At 42.8% G+C, this 17,679-nt stretch overlaps 1 protein-coding gene across 1 annotated transcript in view; it reads right to left on the bottom strand.

Moving 5' to 3' along the window:
- Positions 1-517: 517 nt before the first annotated feature.
- Positions 518-17,679, bottom strand: part of SNTB2 (syntrophin beta 2) — a 65,036-nt gene continuing 47,874 nt past the window's right edge. The window contains exons 5-7 of the mRNA XM_056525942.1: positions 12,015-12,211; positions 9,144-9,325; positions 518-1,976 (exon numbers count right to left, since the gene is read on the bottom strand). Of these exons, the coding sequence (XP_056381917.1) occupies positions 1,884-1,976; positions 9,144-9,325; positions 12,015-12,211 (472 nt within the window). The 3' untranslated portion in view covers positions 518-1,883. The remainder of the gene's footprint in view (positions 1,977-9,143; positions 9,326-12,014; positions 12,212-17,679) is intronic.

The raw sequence follows: 17,679 nt of genomic DNA on the forward strand, positions 1-17,679 counted from the left end.
TGCATCAGGGAATGCTGGGTATTGTAGTTAGTAACTGCAACTCCTAGCATGCCCTGATACAGCCTATGGCTCTGCAGCGGACTAAAACTACAACTTCCAGCATATTGCACTATATAGTAGTACAGTATAGGTTATGGTGCAACATGATGGGAGTTGTAGTTTTCGGTCCCCTGCAGAGCCATAGGCTGTATCAGGGCATGCTGGACACTGTAGTTAGTAACGACAACTCCCAGCATTTCTTGACACAACCGATGAGTCTTTTTTTGTGGAATACTTGATGCAGCCCAGTCTCACCAGCCTCTACCTCCAGCAGCCCCCAGATAATTTGAGTTTGAGACCCCTGATCTAAGAGGTTACATGGATGGGATCAGCGATCTCCAGCTCTGGCCATTCCAGCTGTGTATTACTGCCGGCTGCAGAAGGCACGGCTTGTGTTGTTACATGTGCAGTAAAAGGCGCTAAGTGTCCTAAACCTATTTCGGGTATATCCACACAAGATGAAAGAAAAAAAAGACTGTTTATGCTTTAAATGTTTTACATGGAGATATTATCCCAAATGTTGTCGAGGATTGGCCGCTAATTTGCAAAGTATGAGACTGATAGAAAGAATTGACATGTGCAGATATATCAAATCTGGTAAATCTCTTCCATTTTGCTGCAACTGAAAGCTCTCTAAGAGTTCTGCCATGTGTGGACATAGGACACAATCTTGATAATATACATAACCCCATAAGCATAAATGTATAACAAATCTTTCTAAAATACTGTACTTTTTGTTTGAGTTCTTTACTGTTCTCACTGCGTTATGTCTTTACATCGTTTTTTTTAGTTTTTGGGTGGGAGGTGTTTACATGTTCTGTCACATACAGCAACTAATGAGAAGCTAGCTTTATCCACGCTGACAAAAAATACCCCAAAACATTTTAGCTTTATCCACCTTACTCTTAAAAAAATTTCAGGTTACATACTATTCATGCTGGCCACTAGATGGCACCATGATCCCACTGAATAACTGGATAACAGTAAAGCAAAAAACAGCCATTTTGTGTGTAAATATGTAAATAAGGGGTCAAAATAAAAGCCCTGCAGTGAAGGTTCCTGTATGGTTTCTAAGCACCAAGCCATTCTGGTAATAAATAAGAATAAATGCAAACACACAGTTATCTGCACAATTATATGCCCATAAATTTTACTGAAGAGTTATAGAAAAATAAAAGTGAACATAAATCTTTAAATGATGTATATTTTTCATTGAAGCATATCATCTTTTGTACAATACATAACAAATAGCCCTGCCGGGAAGATTCTTTGGTCTAAACTGAGTCCCGGAGGCAGCTAGAGCCCTAAAATGGCGGCCCATGGCTGCTTGCAAGGAACCTGCTTCTAGAATTGGTATACATGTAATTTAATGGTGCAGATATGTGTAGATCTATACATATGTATTTATATATATCTCTATATCCTCTATAAATATGATTTGTGGGTAATAAAAATTTAAGGCAGCAATAACATAAAAGGCACTTTGGTCATAAAAACAATATGGCTTCATATTCCCAGAGGAAAACTTCAGTCATTGTAGTGAATAGGGACTCGAGGCACTGTGCCAGTATTCTGGGGTAAGGCGGACCTCGCTTACCTCACAGACAGACAGAACAAACAGCAAATGTCTCATAGTAATGCTGAGCCCTGAATGGTTGTAGCTAGTGTGCTCACATCTTTGGAGGAGGAAGTCCTATCAGTCGGTGTATGGCTCCTCAGCTAATACATGTGGGACGAGCAGACGCTATATGTGGTCCCTCCTTACATGTTGGGATTGTCACTGAAAGGCACTGATTATAAGGATAGCCTTGTGTGCATTGTGTGCTGTGGAGGGCACTCTAGGGTCATGCCAGCAGACCCATTCGGGTGACCTTAGCAGAAAGGAATGTGTGCAACAGGAAAACAACAGGCTTCGGACACGTGTGCAGATCCAGAGCCTGAAAGAGAAAAGACGGTCATGAGAAAACACCAAAATAAGAAGAAATACAAATACCACTTTACCTAAAGAGGTTTTCCTGCAGGATAGGGAATCAGAGTTTGGGTGTGGGGGGGTTCAACCTCTGAGACAAGGGGATTCTGTTTAAATAGTGTGGCATTCAGACATGCAGAACATTGCTCTTTTAAAATCTATGGCAGTGTTTCCCAACCAGGGTGCCTTCAGCTGTAGCAAAACTACAACTCCTAGCATGCTGGGAGTTTTAGTTTCACAACAGCTGGAGGCACTCTGGTTGGGGAACACTGATCTATGGGCTAGATGAAGATAGAGTACAGTGCACAGCTATTTTCATTTGGCCCACAGAGCTGAATGTAGCAGCAACACACATGTCCGACCACTGCACTTTTTAAACACGTACAGCATCCCCGTTCCCATGAACGATTTGTTCACCAGTGGTCGGGTCCCACAATCAGACACTCATTCCTATCCTTCAGAGATGAGCATCTCCTTTAACCCCTTAAGGACCACATGTTTTTCCATTTTTGCACTTTCGTTTTTTTTCCTCCTTTCCTTATAAAAATCATAACCCTTTCAATTTTGCACCTAAAAATCCATATTATGGCTTATTTTTTGCACCACCAATTCTACTTTGCAGTGACATTAGTCATTTTACCGTAATATCTATGGCGAAACAGAAAAAAACATTGTGCAACGAAACTGAAGAAAAAACTTCATTTTGTAACTTTTGGCGCTTGCCGCGCAGTACATTCTATGCAGTACATTTTTCGGTAAAAATAACACCTTATCATTATTCTGTAAGTCCATACGGTTAAAATGATACCCTACTTATATAGGTTTGATTTTGTCGTACTTCTGGAAAAAATCATAACTACATTCAGGAAAATTCATACAATTAAAATTGTCATCTTCTGACCCCTATAACTTTTTTATTTTTCTGCCTATGGGGCGGTATGTGAACTAATTTTTTTGCGCCATGATCTGAAGTTTTTAGCGGTACCATTTTCGTATTGATCCGACTTTTTGATCACTTTTTATTAATTTTTTCATGATATAAAAAGTGACCAAAAATACACTATTTGGGATTTTTTTTTGTGCGTATGCCATTGACCCTGCGGTTTAATTATATTTTTTTTATAGTTCGGACATTTATGCACACGGCAATACCACATTTGTTTATATTTATTTTGATTTCATTTTTTCTTTAAATGGGAAAAGGGGGGTGATTTGACTTATTAGGGAAAGGGTTAAATTACATTTATTAACTTTTTTTACACTTTTATTTTTTTGCAGTGTTATAGCTCCCATAGGGGGCTATAACACCGCATACACTGATTGCCAGCACTGTTCACTGCAAAGCCATAGCTTTGCATTGATCAGTGTTATCGGCGGTTGATTTCTCAAGCCTGAATCTCAGGCTTGGAGCAATCAATCGCCGATCGGACGCACCGGATGAAGGTGAGTGACCCTCCGCTCGCGTCCTAGCTGATCGGGACACCGCATTTTCACTGCGTTGGTCCGATCAGCCCCACTGAGCAGTTGGGAAGGTTTTACTTTCGTTTTAGACGCGGCGTTCAACTTTGAACGCCGCGTCTAAAGGGTTAATAGCTGTGCACAGCTATCGGTGCCGCACGCTATTATCCCCGGGTCCGACCCGATAAGACACGCGGTCACGCATTATATCGTGGGAGCCGACCATGGACGTAAATATAAGTCTGTGGTGGTTAAGGGGTTAAAGGGGGTACTTCGGTGGAAACCAGTGTGGCACCAGTTGATTTTTATTTTTATTTTTTACTAAAATAAAATAAACAAATTTGTAAATTACTTCTATTAAAAAATCTCAATCCTTCCAGTACTTATCAGCTGCTGTATGCTCCACAGGAAGTTGTATTTCTTTCTGGAGTTCTTTGCAGGTTGACCACAGTGCTCTCTGCTGACACCTCTGTCCGTATCAGGAACTGTCCAGAGCATTTGTCCAGATTTGCTTGTACTCTGGACAGATCCTGACATGGACAGAGGTGTCAGCATTGAGCACTGTGGTCAGACTGAAAAGAATTTCAGAAATAAATACAACTTACTCTGGAGTATACAGCAGTTGATAAGTACTGGAAGGTTTAAGATTTTTAAATATCCACCAGAGTACCCCTTTAAGTATATTTTTTTAAAGCAAACCTGTCCATGGGAAAACAGGGGTGTAAATAAGCCATGGGGCTTCTCATTTGAATTTCAGCCATACTTAGTTCTCTCCATAGTACTTTCTAGTGCCGAGATCTAAGGCTATGTGGATGCTGGGAAAATTCTACAAGGAATTTCCTCAGTGGATCTGCACCTCCTTGAATTGTTGCTCATTTGGCACAGAATTTGCAGATTAAGTTAACCCATAAAATTTAAAGTCCCATTGACTAATGGGCATATGAACATGTTCATTCAGTCAGAGGAAACTCGTTCTGTGGCGAAACTTCCAATGTGTGAATTTATGGTTATGATTTATTTTTAATGCGCCCTTGGTTCCAGGGCACTGTACATATGATAAGGGTTACAACACATGAAGACCGTTGTGGGAGGGTCTTAAGAGAATTGGAGATTATGTAAGGGGCAGTATCGGGAGAGAAAGTCAGAGATGTACGGAGGAAAGAGATATGTGGACAAGTTCCTCTAAAGAAGGCGCTGATACCCGGAGATTAACCCCTTAAGGACCGGGGGTTTTTCCGTTTTTGCATTTTCGTTTTTTGCTCCTTGCCTTTAAAAAATCATAACTCTTTCAATTTTGCACCTAAAAATCCATATGATGGCTTATTTTTTGCGCCACCAATTCTACTTTGTAATGACATCAGTCATTTTGCCCAAAAATCTACGGTGAAACGGAAAAAAAAAATCATTGTGCGACAAAATTGAATAAAAAAACGCTGTTTTGTAACTTTTGGGGGCTTCCGTTTCTACGTAGTACATTTTTCGGTAAAAATGACACTTTATCTTTATTCTGTAGGTCCATACGATTAAAATGATACCCTACTTATATAGGTTTGATTTTGTCGGACTTCTGGAAAAAATCATAACTACATGCAGGAAAATTAATACGTTTAAAATTGTCATCTTCTGACCCCTATAACTTTTTTATTTTTCCGTGTATGGGGAGGTATGAGGGCTAATTTTTTGCGCCGTGATCTGAAGTTTTTAAAGGTACCATTTTTGCATTGATAGGACTTAAATGATATAAAAAGTGACCAAAAATGCACAATTTTGGACTTTGGAATTTTTTTGCGCGCACGCCATTGACCGAGCGGTTTAATTAATGATATATTTTTATAATTCGGACATTTCCGCATGCGGTGATACCATATATGTTTATTTTTATTTACACTGTGTTTTTTTTTTATTGGAAAAGGGGGGTGATTTAAACTTTTAATAGGGGAGGAGTTAAATGATCTTTATTCACTTTTTTTTTTAAACTTTTTTTTTTGCAGTGTAATAGCTCCCATAGGGACCTATAACACTGCACACACTGATCTTCATCATTGATCACTGGTTTCTCATAAGAAACCAGTGATCAACGATTCTGCCACATGACTGCTCATGCCTGGATCTCAGGCACTGAGCAGTCATTCGACGATCGGACAGCGAGGAGGCAGGTAGGGGCCCTCCCGCTGTCCTGTAAGCTGTTCGGGATGCCGCGATTAGCCGCGGCTATCCCGAACAGCCCGACTGAGCTAGCCAGCCACTTTCGGTTTCGCTTTTACCCGCGCGGCTCAGCTCTGAGCGCGCGGCGCCGTGATAGGCGCTGCGCGCTATTAGAGGCGGGTCCCGGCTTCACTATGACGCCGGGCCCGCCGTGATATAACGCGGGGTTACTGTGTAACCCCGCGTTATATCAGGAGAGCAGGACCAAGGACGTACCGGTACGTCCTTGGTCCTTAAGGGGTTAAAGTAAACTTCTTTATTAGCAACGCGTTTCGATCCCGAACCGGGATCGAAACGCGTTGCTAATAAAGAAGTTTACTTTCATCTCCGGGTATCAGCGCCTTCTTTAGAGGAACTTGTTCACATATCTCTTTCCATTGTTATCCACCGGACTGACTGACGTCACACCGGGAAGTTCCTCGTGGCAGCGGTTCCATTCGATTTCCTGCTTATAGAAGCTACTGTAGGCGTTGTGCTCTGAGCGCAACACCTAGGGGTAAGAACCCATCTTTGCGTTATCGCCTTCATTTTATATAAACGGTCCTCACTAGGGGCGCACCTCTTGTTCTTTTTTTCTCGTTGATATATTAGAGATGTACGGAGGGAACAGGCTGTGGACAGTCTTGTATGTAATGGTTAACAGTTTAAACTGAACTAGTTGACCAACAGGTAGCCAGTGAAGAGGTTGGCAGAGAGGAGAAGCAAGTAGACAGGTGGATGTGTCAGGAAGCAGAGTTGAGAATGGATTGGAAGGAAGTAAAGAGTGTTTAATGTAAGGCCACAGATCAGGATGTTACAGGAGTCTAAGCAAGAGATGATCAGGGAAAGTACCAGTAGTTTAGTTAAGGTGGAATAAGTGGACTGGAGAAATGTTTTAGAGGTAAAGGCGGCAGGAGGTGGTGAGGGTCTGAATGTGTAGTTTGAAAAACAGAACAGAATCAAAAGGTGATCCCAAAAGTGTACATGGAGAAGATGACAGATGACAAATTTGTGATGCCTAAGGATGAGAGAGTTTGTTGCAGAAAAAAGTGGTGGACTGTGTCAAAGGCAGAGAAAAGGACAAGGAGAAGGCACAGAGAATTGGCTTGAGGCTTTGGCAGTAGGCAGATCGTTGGTCACCTTGGTTAGAGCTGGTTCGGTAGAATAGTGGGGAAGGAATCCAGATTGAAGGTAGTTGAAAAGGAAGTTGGATGATAAGTGAGAGGACAATTTAAGGTAGACACGTTGTTCAAGAAGTTTTGAGGCAATGGGGAAAAGCAAGATAATAGCTGAACAAAGATGATGAAATGGCTTTTAAAGGATGGGTGTCGTGATTGAATGATGAAGCAAAAGTTCCAGTATTTCTTGATAGATTGAACAGATGGGTTATGGCTGGGATATAAACTGTAGTAAGGTTGGGGGTAAGGTGGTATGTGATTGGATCATGTGCACAGGTGGCGAGTGATTTGGAGAGAGTGTCTTCAGTAATGTTGGAGAAGTGGTTTAAGGGTCAAAAGCACTGGACAGGTGTGAAGATGGGTTGTGAGGACTGCAAGCTGAAGCTTTACCTGGTGTTGTTGATCGTGTGTTTGAAGTATGTGCAAAGTTGTCTGCGGTGATGAGAGATGGAGGGGGTGGCAGAAATCAGCAGCAGCCTACCATTGAGATTAATGTTCTTGTGGAAATTCCAAGTGGAATGTCCATAGTGTAAACCAGGCCTAGAGTTTTTAACATGTATATTAGGCTCAAGTGCCCAAGGTGTGTTCTCCAGTCCAGCAAGAACCGAGGGTTTAGCCAGCCCATCTCCCTTTACTCTTCACCTCTGTGCCTGCTTGTGCTCTGAAAGTGAGCACAGAGGCAGGGATTAAGAAGATGGGATAGCTAACCCTGGGCTCTTGCCACACTGGGGAACACCCCCTGGGCATGTAAGGTTCATTTACATATTAAATGAGCTTATATCTCTGCACTAGAAAGCACTATGAAGGTTAAAAAAAAAAAAAAAAAAAAGTATGCCCAGAATCCTAATGAGAAGCCCTATCTGCCAACATGCTTATTTACACCACTGTTTTTCATGCTGTTGAGTACAGATGTATATTCACTGAAAAACACCCTTTATATTAAAAAGTTACTTTTATTCTCTACTATTAAAATATTCAAAAAAAAAAACCGTGTGTAAATAATTAAATTATAATAATTAAGATAGGAACAGCATATCTCCATCAATAAGCATAATATCAGTATAAATATGCCATAAAAAGCGTATCTGCAGGTGTAAAAAGCGTGTGGAACCCCCAGTGCAACATGAGTGGAACAATGGACTGGTAGGATCCCAAATGCACTCTCAGATATTAGATGCTATTTGTAAAAAAGGAACTCTCAACGCATGTCACCCCTATGTTATCGGGGATCCTCAGGAGAGACACCGGACACACATATTACTGCAAAGTAAACATCCGGTCATCATAGGCGCGGGGTCTCGTGAGTGCTCCATTACGGGAGCGCATTTTTTCATCTTTATTTGTACTGGGCGCAGCTTATATATGTTTGGGGTATTGTCCCCGCTGACGCCTAAGTTTTAGATGTTTACTTTGCAGTAATATGTGTGTCCGGTGTCTCTCCTGAGGATCCCTGATAACAGAGGGGTGAAACGCGTTGAGTTCCTTTTTTACAAATAGCATCTAATATCTGAGAGTGCATTAGTTGTTTTTTGTGTATAACCGGAATCCGTGTGGTGTTGGGATCCTACCAGTCCATTGTTCCACTCACTTTTTACACCTGCAGATACGCTTTTTATGGCATATTTATACTGATATTATGCTTATTGATGGAGATATGCTGTTCCTATCTTAATTATTATAATTTAATTATTTACACATGAGGCTTTTTTTTTTTATATTTTAATAGTAGAGAATAAAAGTTACTTTTTAATATAAAGGGTGTTTTTCAGTGAATAGATTTTTCTGCACTTCTTTAGTTATGTATATATGCATTCTGTTCATTTTCCTGTGAATTCTTTGAGTACAGATGTAGCAGAGCTGGGTGTGTTGGGCTACAAGCAAACATGCCAACAGAAACCTAGCCAGGGGTACCAAGTGCAGTACAGCAGACTCTGCTGTGGCAGAGGTGCTTATTCACTTGAAGGGAATGTTGGCCTAACCTGTAAATTACTGAACATATATTGGATGTCCCAACTCTATTTTTCCACAGAAGATAAGCTGGGGTGACCACAGGTCCTATTTAAGAGCTGAATGCAGCAATGCCAGTTATAGTAAACATAGAAAACAATTTCAGCTACGCCACATCAAGCTCAAGCTATATTATATTACATCAGTGTTTTCCAACCAGGGTGCCTCCAGCTGTTGCAAAACTACAACTCCCAGCATGCCCGGGAGTTGTAGTTTTGCAACAGCTGGAGGCACCCTGGTTGGGAAACACTGTCTTACATGTATGTATTATGCTTTATATTGTTATACTTTACACACACATCTCTTACCAGTTCTCCTTCTGGTCCACCAAAGTCCAAATAAAGAAGTTTGGTCCCGTCATCTGCTGACATTCGAAGCTTCTCAAATGGATATCTGTACATGACTGGACCTGAGGGACCCCCTCGGCACACTGTAAATCCTGTGTCATAATGGATGGAGAGGGAGACAGCTTCCCCATGTAGAGTACAGCCTGTTAATGGATATAATAGAAATGTGTTACCAATAAAGATACATTAAAGTTTTAGTAATAGTAACTGAAATTGAAATAGTGTGCATTATTCCATCCATTTACAATATAAATTATAATTTAGATTATAGAACAGTTTAAAGGGTTAAGACTTGTCTTTTTGCAGACGACTTGTTGCTAACCTTGACAAATCCTCAGGTCTCCCTCCCTAATTTATTCTGTAATGTTCCCCCTTCCATGCAACATCTTATTCTATTAAATTTTGGCTTTAAGGATTCTAGTAGCGGCCTACCATATCTGGGCGTCAAACTTAATCCGTCGCTGCCTCTTTTATATCAAGCTAATTACCCTTCTTTGTTTAAGGCTATCAGATCGGACCTTCGCAAATGGGATCTTCCTTATATCTCCTGGTTGGGTAGAATAAATGTAGTCAAGATGGTTATTTTACCGCGTTAATTATACTTATTTCGCACCTTGCCCATTCCTGTTCCTCTAGGCGCTTTAAGTCTCCTACAAGGAGACGTCTTTGTATTTATATGGAGGAGGAACCGCCCGAGGATTAATAGAACTCTTATGTTTTACCATAAACGAGTGGGTGGGTTTTCAGTTCCTAATTTTAAGCGGTATTATTATGCTGCTAGATTGGCCCAGTTGGCTTTGATTCAGGTCCCTAGGGATGCACCTCGTTGGGTTTGCCTCGAGTCTCACCTTTTCTCCCCTTACTCTTATTCAGCCTTGCTATGGTCTTCTTGCCCTCTCTCTTCGCTGCTCCCCTCCTCTGCATGGATTGCCCTTCAGGCACTTTCTCTGTGGCGCGCAGTTCGCTTCAAGCTGTCCCTTCAATCTCCAGTGTCCCCTCTCCTTCCTTTTTTAGCTAAGCCTCAGTTTCTACCTGGCCTTCAAACCTCTGCATTTCAATGGTGGATAGAGGCCAATCTGACTTGCCTATGGAAGTTTTTAATCCGAAAGCGGCTCATGTCTCTGGAAGACCTCATTAGTAAATATTCCGTGCCTCCCCGTGAACGCTACAGGGCCCTACAGATCTTGTCCTTTTATGCCTCTCTTGGACCTCGATCTTCTAAGATTCATCCAACCTCTTTTGAGGCATACGCCCTCTACACCCCGGGTCGTCCAGGCCTTATCTCCTCCTTATATGCCACACTTAACTCCCCTGTACCCGGTGATCGGAAACTTAAATTTATGGTTGAATGGGAAGCTGATTTTCATTCTGAACTTTCTCTTTCTCAGTGGCATGCCTGCTGCAACTTCGCTAGTAGGGGTGGTTGGCAGGTCTCCCTTGCCGAAACTTCCCTTAAGGTCCTCCATAGAACCTACATGGTCCAGACGAGACTGAATAGGCTTTATCCTTCAGTGTCACCCTACTGCTTTAGGATGTGTGGTGCGAGGGGTACCATGTATCACACGTGGTGGAGCTGCCAAGTAGTAGTCTCGTTTGGCGTCAAATTATGAAAGTGTTGACAGATTTTTTACCGTGTTTTGTACCTTTTACTCCCATGTTTTGTCTTTTGGGTCATAGGCCAAGCAGAATGCCGTTTCGAGTGTTCAAATTAGGTCCAGGTAGTGTAAGAAGGTCTCCCGGAAAATTAGTGCAGTCAGCGGCAATCTCCTCCCAGTTTGGAGGGGTTGGAAATAATACCCGGCAAGGTACGGAGTGTTCAAATTGGCTCAGCATATACTTCTGGCGGCCCGTATTCATAGTGCCTCTCAATGGCAACAGCCCACCCTAGCTCTTTCCCCTGTTATAACTAGAATTAATTCCATTATGCTAAATGAAAAACTCTCTGCTATCAGAGAGGACACTGTGGAGAGATTTAATGTTGTTTGGGAACCGTGGATTTCTTCTACCTATTGCCCACCTATGTCTCACAGTTTCTCTCTGTACTAGAGAGTTGGGCTATGATGACTCCCCTACCCCGTTTCTTGTATTCTTGCCACCATTCGATTGTAAGGTTTTATTTTCCATGTCCGGTATACATTGTATAATGCCATGCCGTGTAACATTGAGTTCCTCATTTTATGACTGACTATTGCCTTTTGTTGTTTTGTTTTTCCCCTCGGGGATCTTTGCTTGTCTAATTTTGACTGTTATAATGTCAACTGCTATTCTAATAAAGCGTCTTGGTTTGATTGTTAAAGGGTTAAGACTTGCATTTAACATGGGCAAAATGTCCTTAAGTGGAAATATTTTTGTAACAAAGCGTTTAGAAATCCTTCTAATATATAAGGTGATGACAGAATCCTGGGAACTCTTTCAGTATTCCCAGCATGCTTTGCAGGGGTAGAAAGGATTGGCTGGGAGTTTGCTGTGAGCCCAGAAGTATGTGCACTGGTATATGCAGTAGCAGAGAATATTTGTCATGCTGGCTGGTTTGGAATAACCCATCCAGTTCATAGGACCTATTCGGGTATTTGTAAGAGTGGGACCTCCTGCACTAGGCAAAACTTTGCACAGCCGAGAGTTTGCTACAGTTGTATCCAGTGTAGACTGTCCTATTGAGTCTATGGTGTTTAGCCCACAGACTGATAGAATTTACCATAACTGATGATTGGAGAAAGCTGTTTTGAGCCTTTGCATGTGAACAAGACCTTTGTCATTCACTGACAGCAAGCACAGTAATGTGGAATTGTTTTTGCATTGAAGAAAAAAAAAAAAGCAGCTTTTCTGACTTACTAATAGTGACCTCTCTAGTGAGCTCAGCTGATGCGTGACACCCCTGTACCAGTGCTCTTGTCCAGGCAGAGAGGTCCCGCTGATTCTCTACACGGAATACACGCATATCGATCCCCTGAGGACACCCCGTACGTGTGGCAAAAGATAGATGTGGCCCCAGAGAGGGCGGGTTGTGCCCAGGTCCTGAGTGTACTAATCTGAAAGGACAAAGTGAAATAATAATGCTTCAGGATACCATCACTATACAATACACTATGGCAGAGAATTATCAAAAAGATGACCAGTTGCCCACAGCTTGCTTATTTCATTTTTGAAAAAGCCTCTTAAACATAAAAGAAGGACAGGTTTTGATAAATCTCCCCTATATGACATCTTCCCTAAAAACAGCACCACTCTCGACCTCAGTCTGTGTTAGGTATTTTTCTTAAAGTAAAACTGTAGTGGTATATAAACTTATCCCCTATCCGAAGGTCAGAAGGCCCAGTGATCTCCTGTACGGGGACCCGGCAGTCCACATGAAGGGAGCGTTTTGTCCCTGCATGACGAGGCAGGCGACCCCTCCCCCCCTTCATGTATCTCTTTGGAATATATGGGGGGCTTGTCGGCCGCCGTGTCATGCTGGGGATGGACACGCCCCCCTTCCTCCGCACTGCCGGGGCCCCAGTGGTTGGACCCCCGTGATATATAACTTTTCCCCTATCCTTCGGTTAAGTTATATACCACTACAGTTTTCCTTTAATAACCAATCAGATAAGCCAGCTTAACCCCTTCCCGCTATAGGACGTATCCATACGTCAAATCATCTGACACGTTCGCACAATTGGACGTATGCATACGTCATAGCGATCTCCGGCACTGCCGCGGGCAGCGCAGGAGTTCGGTGACCTGATCGGCTGTCAATCACAGCCGGAGCCCCGCCGCAGCCGCGATGGCGCCGCTCCCGGCAGCATGTACCCCATAGAGCGCTCTCCCCCTGTTCTCCAACGACGGCGCCGCAATACAATCGCTGGTCGCTGTTGGTTGCTATGGCAGCAGGAGGTCAGATCATGAACTCCTGTCTGCCTGCTACAGAAGTCTATGAGATCCAGCCAGAGGCTGGATCGCACAGGCTGTAGTGTCTGCAGCTTATCAGGTTATACTGTGCTGCAGTAAAAATGTATTGTAGCATAGTATAACCTGTAAAAAGTGTAAAAAATAAAATAAAAAGTTCTTCAATAAAAGTATGAAGTGTATAAAAAACAAAAATGCCCTTTTCCCAATAAAAGCCCTGTATTATCACCAAAAAAGATCAAAAACACAAATCATATACATAATAGGTATTGCCACGTCCGTAATGACGTGTACTATAAAACAATAATGTAAATTATCCCGCATGGTGAACGCTGTAAAAAAAAAAAAAAAAAAAAAAACGCAAAATTCGCCAATCTTGGTACAAATAGCTGAATAAAAAAGATAGGTAGCACGTAGCACAAAAATGATACCAATGAAAAGTATAGCTCATCCCGCAAAAAATAAGCCCTTACTCAATGGCGTCGGACGAAAAATAAAAAAGTTACAGCTGTTGGAAAATGAATGGCAGAAAAATAATTTTGCTCAGAAAAGGAAAAAGAACATAGAAAGCTATATAAAATGGGTATCGCCATAATCGTACTGACCCACAGAATAAATATAACATCACTTTTACCGCACAGTGTACACCATAAAAAAATAAAATAAAACGCCACAAATTTTCCAGTTTTTCACAATATTTTGAAGTTTTTCACAAAAAATGCTTCATGCTAACAAAAATGCACCAGTTATATAAAGTACAATATGTCACGAAAAAAAAAAAACTATCTCCGAATCGCTCTGCTCAGAAAAAGCGTTCTAAAGTGATTACAATTTAAAGAGATACATGTGAAATATAAAAAAAAAAGAGCCTGGTCATAGAGGTAAAAAAATGGGTCAGTCCTTAAGGGGTTAAATCATAATGGTTGCTACAGACAACAGCACCATTTCTTCCCCATTTTCATCAATAAACCTTTACAAGGACACTCATGTCAAGTCCACAATATATTCCTGGCTGCCATCTTCAAAATCCTTCACACTGTCAGAGTCACTGGTAGAGAAGGATCTGGGTGTACTTGTAGATCACAGACTACAGAATAGCATGCAATGTCAGGCTGCTGCTTCCAAAGCCGGCAGGATATTGTCATGTATAAAAAGAGGCATGGACTCGAGGGGCAGGGACATAATACTCCCCCTTTATAAAGCATTGGTACGGCCTCACCTGGAATATGCTGTTCAGTTTTGGTCGCCTGTTCATAAAAGGGACACTGCGGAGATGGAAAGGGTGCAGAGACGCGCGACTAAACTAATATGGGGCATGGAACATCTTAGCTATGAGGAGCGATTAAAGGAGTTACAATTGTTTAGTCTTGAGAAGAGACGTTTAAGGGGGGATATGATAAACGTATATAAGTATATAAATGGCCCATACAAAAAATATGGAGAAAAACTGTTCCAGGTTAAACCCCCCCAAAGGACGAGGGGGCACTCCCTCCGTCTGGAGAAGAAAAGGTTTAGTCTAAAGGGGCGGCACGCCTTCTTTACCGTGAGGACTGTGAATTTATGGAACGGTCTACCTCAGGAACTGGTCACAGCAGGAACAATTAACAGCTTTAAAGCAGGGTTAGATACATTCAGAATTATATGCAGAATTATAAAACTACATCCCTTTCCCTTATCCCCTTACATCCTTCCCTTCAATCCCCTGGTTGGACTTGATGGACGTATGTCTTTTTTCAACCATACTAACTATGTAACTATGTAACTATGTAACACTTTTTAAAAACAGTCCAGAAAATCAGAACTAAGGGACAATCTGAAATGTCACTACTGAAAAAGATCGACAAGGGGGTCGGGGGTACAAGAATCATTTGACTGAAAGTAACAGTAGCAAATTCCAGGATGTGCTGTCAAGCCATTAGAGGGCCATCATTTTTTAATTCATTTTATGCCTCCAGTTCCTTGGCCCCTCATGGTCCTACTGTGTGGTGATCCAAGTTTCCATTCAGTAAAAACGCTGTAGGACATAAGCCGCCGGCCGAATGATCATATGACACACGGCTATCCCTCCTGATCCGCCAAGCGTGAATGTATTCTGAATGACGAGGTTGAAGACATCTGCTGCCAGACACCTCTGAGTTTATCGTTCTTAGAATAAAAGGATCTGGCATGAATTCCAACATCTGCTGTTGGGGGTTGCGGGCGGGGCGAGGCGGTTTGGGTTATGCCGGAGGACTTCATAAACATTAGATAAGCCATTAGTTAGCCATTAATCTAATGTGTATGGCAGCTTAATGGACATTAAACCGTTTTTTGACCATCTAATATTTCAGAACATGATGTAAATTAGGGCAGGACAGGATAAAACCCTCTTCACCAAAACAGAATAAGAAAAAGATGTTCTATACTATAACTATATATGCTGTGCAGTGCTAAATATAGATCAGATTGGACATCTTCAATTAAAAAAAACTAGAGTCAACAGTGCAATTCCTGTTCTGCGGAACGGGAAGTCTCTTCTATTAAGACTCAGGAAAACACATACCAGCTATTGGTTGGACTGGTCAATCAAAGAGGGAGGTGTAAAGCAGCTGCCAATCACCACAGACACCTAAGGCAGTGGCTTATCATTCAGCAAAAAGGTGCGTAGATGAAATTCAACATGCTCTATCCTTCTTGGAATGCCCTGACTCACATTAGATTGTTAGCTGGCCTTAGCCTAGGCTGAAAGCCTGTAACATACTTGCACCCCGACCCAACCTGCAGAGCGTCAGTATCAGTGGAAGCCTGGCATTTGATTTAAAAGAACAAAAAGAATTTAAAAGGATTAAATAAACTATGTGCAGGCTGCGCCCTGAGGTCAAAGGGCACAGCTGCAACAATTTGAAAGGGAAGCCTGGTATTTTATTTACAGGTTCCTGTCGTGTTGTGGACTTGATGCTGTTTGAGTCAAAGGGCAGAGCATGAAGCCTGCAACACAAATGCTAGGCTTCCCTGTCTCCTAGCGCTACTGCATAAAGTGCTATACCTGCGCACGGTGGCTGGCTAGGCTAGTCAGGTCAGAGGGAGAGAAAGATGTACACAAATATAATATACAATGGGGTTCTATGAAAGAGCTATTATGGGGCAAGGTTCAAAATGTTAATCACTGTAGTAATCAATGGACTGTTCTCATTTTAATAAAAAGCGAGTCAAAAGAAAGAACCTGCTTGATATTATATATGTCTGACTCTTGTTTAGGTACATAGGGATTCATGATAGGTGTCAAGGGTTTATTATTATATTATATCCTTTTTTGTCACGTGTGAATTCTAATTTTAATGCATATCAATAAAAGTATGTTTTTATAATTATCTAAAACAAGGGCTTCATTAGAGCTGTGATACCTTGTCATGATGTCATAACAAGAAAGCAACTCGTTACGGGTCAAAACGGTCACTTTCTTGATCGAGTTCTGACGAGAAATAGACTTTACGGCAAAATCTTTGCCACGTCGTAGTTTGACCAGAAGAGTTCAAGACCATCTGGCCGAACGAAACTGACGCCAAACTCGAATTAACCGTAGGAGTGAATCAGAGCAAAGTTGTCACACGCCCTGAATTCCATCTGGAGGAGGAGCTCAACCACTTTAGCATGAGGTGGGCATGCATCCTCACCCCTCCAAATCAGACAGACCACATTCCTAGGGTTATTGTCCTGCCCGGATGTTGTGAGGGACCAGACCACCTCCCCATTCTGCTCTCAGAAAGACCCCAAACCGTGCCTCTCTATCCACAAAGACAGATTGACCTCACCCTTTCCCTCTACCTGGATCGACATGCCGCCCATGCGTAGAGCCTCCAGGAGGCGCTGTTGCAAATGGCCTCCAGAGCCGGACCAGACCCAGACCCAGGACCACCATTCACACCGCTACTCCCATCTTTCTTCCCATCCATACCAGACTTCCCATTCCTACCACTACTACTCCCACCATCATTCACTCCACTGACACGCCCACATACACTTCTTTCACCCACTCATTCTTACATCATGCACCCTTAGTGACCTGCCAAATAGATCCTGGGCTGGCTGGGACTTGTAGTATTGCTGGCCTTAGTACGGTCTTCTGTGCCAGTTTAGCTGCTGGGTTCGGCGATGATGGCTTCTCCACGGGTGATGTGACTACCCAAATTCTGCCCCTCCGAGCAAACCCCAGCTCCTCCCACAGTACCTGTGCTTGGTTTTCCTGTCCGCACAGGCTCTGCGGCTGATCCCGGCGCCCGGACACTCCCTCACAGAGGAGCGTCCCGAAGTGCCCGCAGAATATACAGTACTCGGAGGAGCGCCTCCCGAGCACATGGGCCCACCGCTCTCTACTGCTGGCACACGGACACTCCCCGCCTCAAAGGCCGCCACATAACTACGCTCTGGTATCTGGACACTCCCCCCCACAGGGGAGTGTCCCGCAGCACTCAGGGAACTGCTCCCAGAGCAAATAGCCTCTGGCATTTGGACACGCCCCCCACCACCCTGCAGTGCCGGAGCTGCCCACCATAAGCCCATCCTGCCCTTCCCTACCAGCAGGACGGGTGGGCTTCACATGTATTGCGTCTGCAGCCATTTCTGACGCCATGTTGTA

Source organism: Hyla sarda, chromosome 6, assembly GCF_029499605.1.
Source record: "Hyla sarda isolate aHylSar1 chromosome 6, aHylSar1.hap1, whole genome shotgun sequence".
NCBI lineage: Eukaryota > Metazoa > Chordata > Amphibia > Anura > Hylidae > Hyla > Hyla sarda.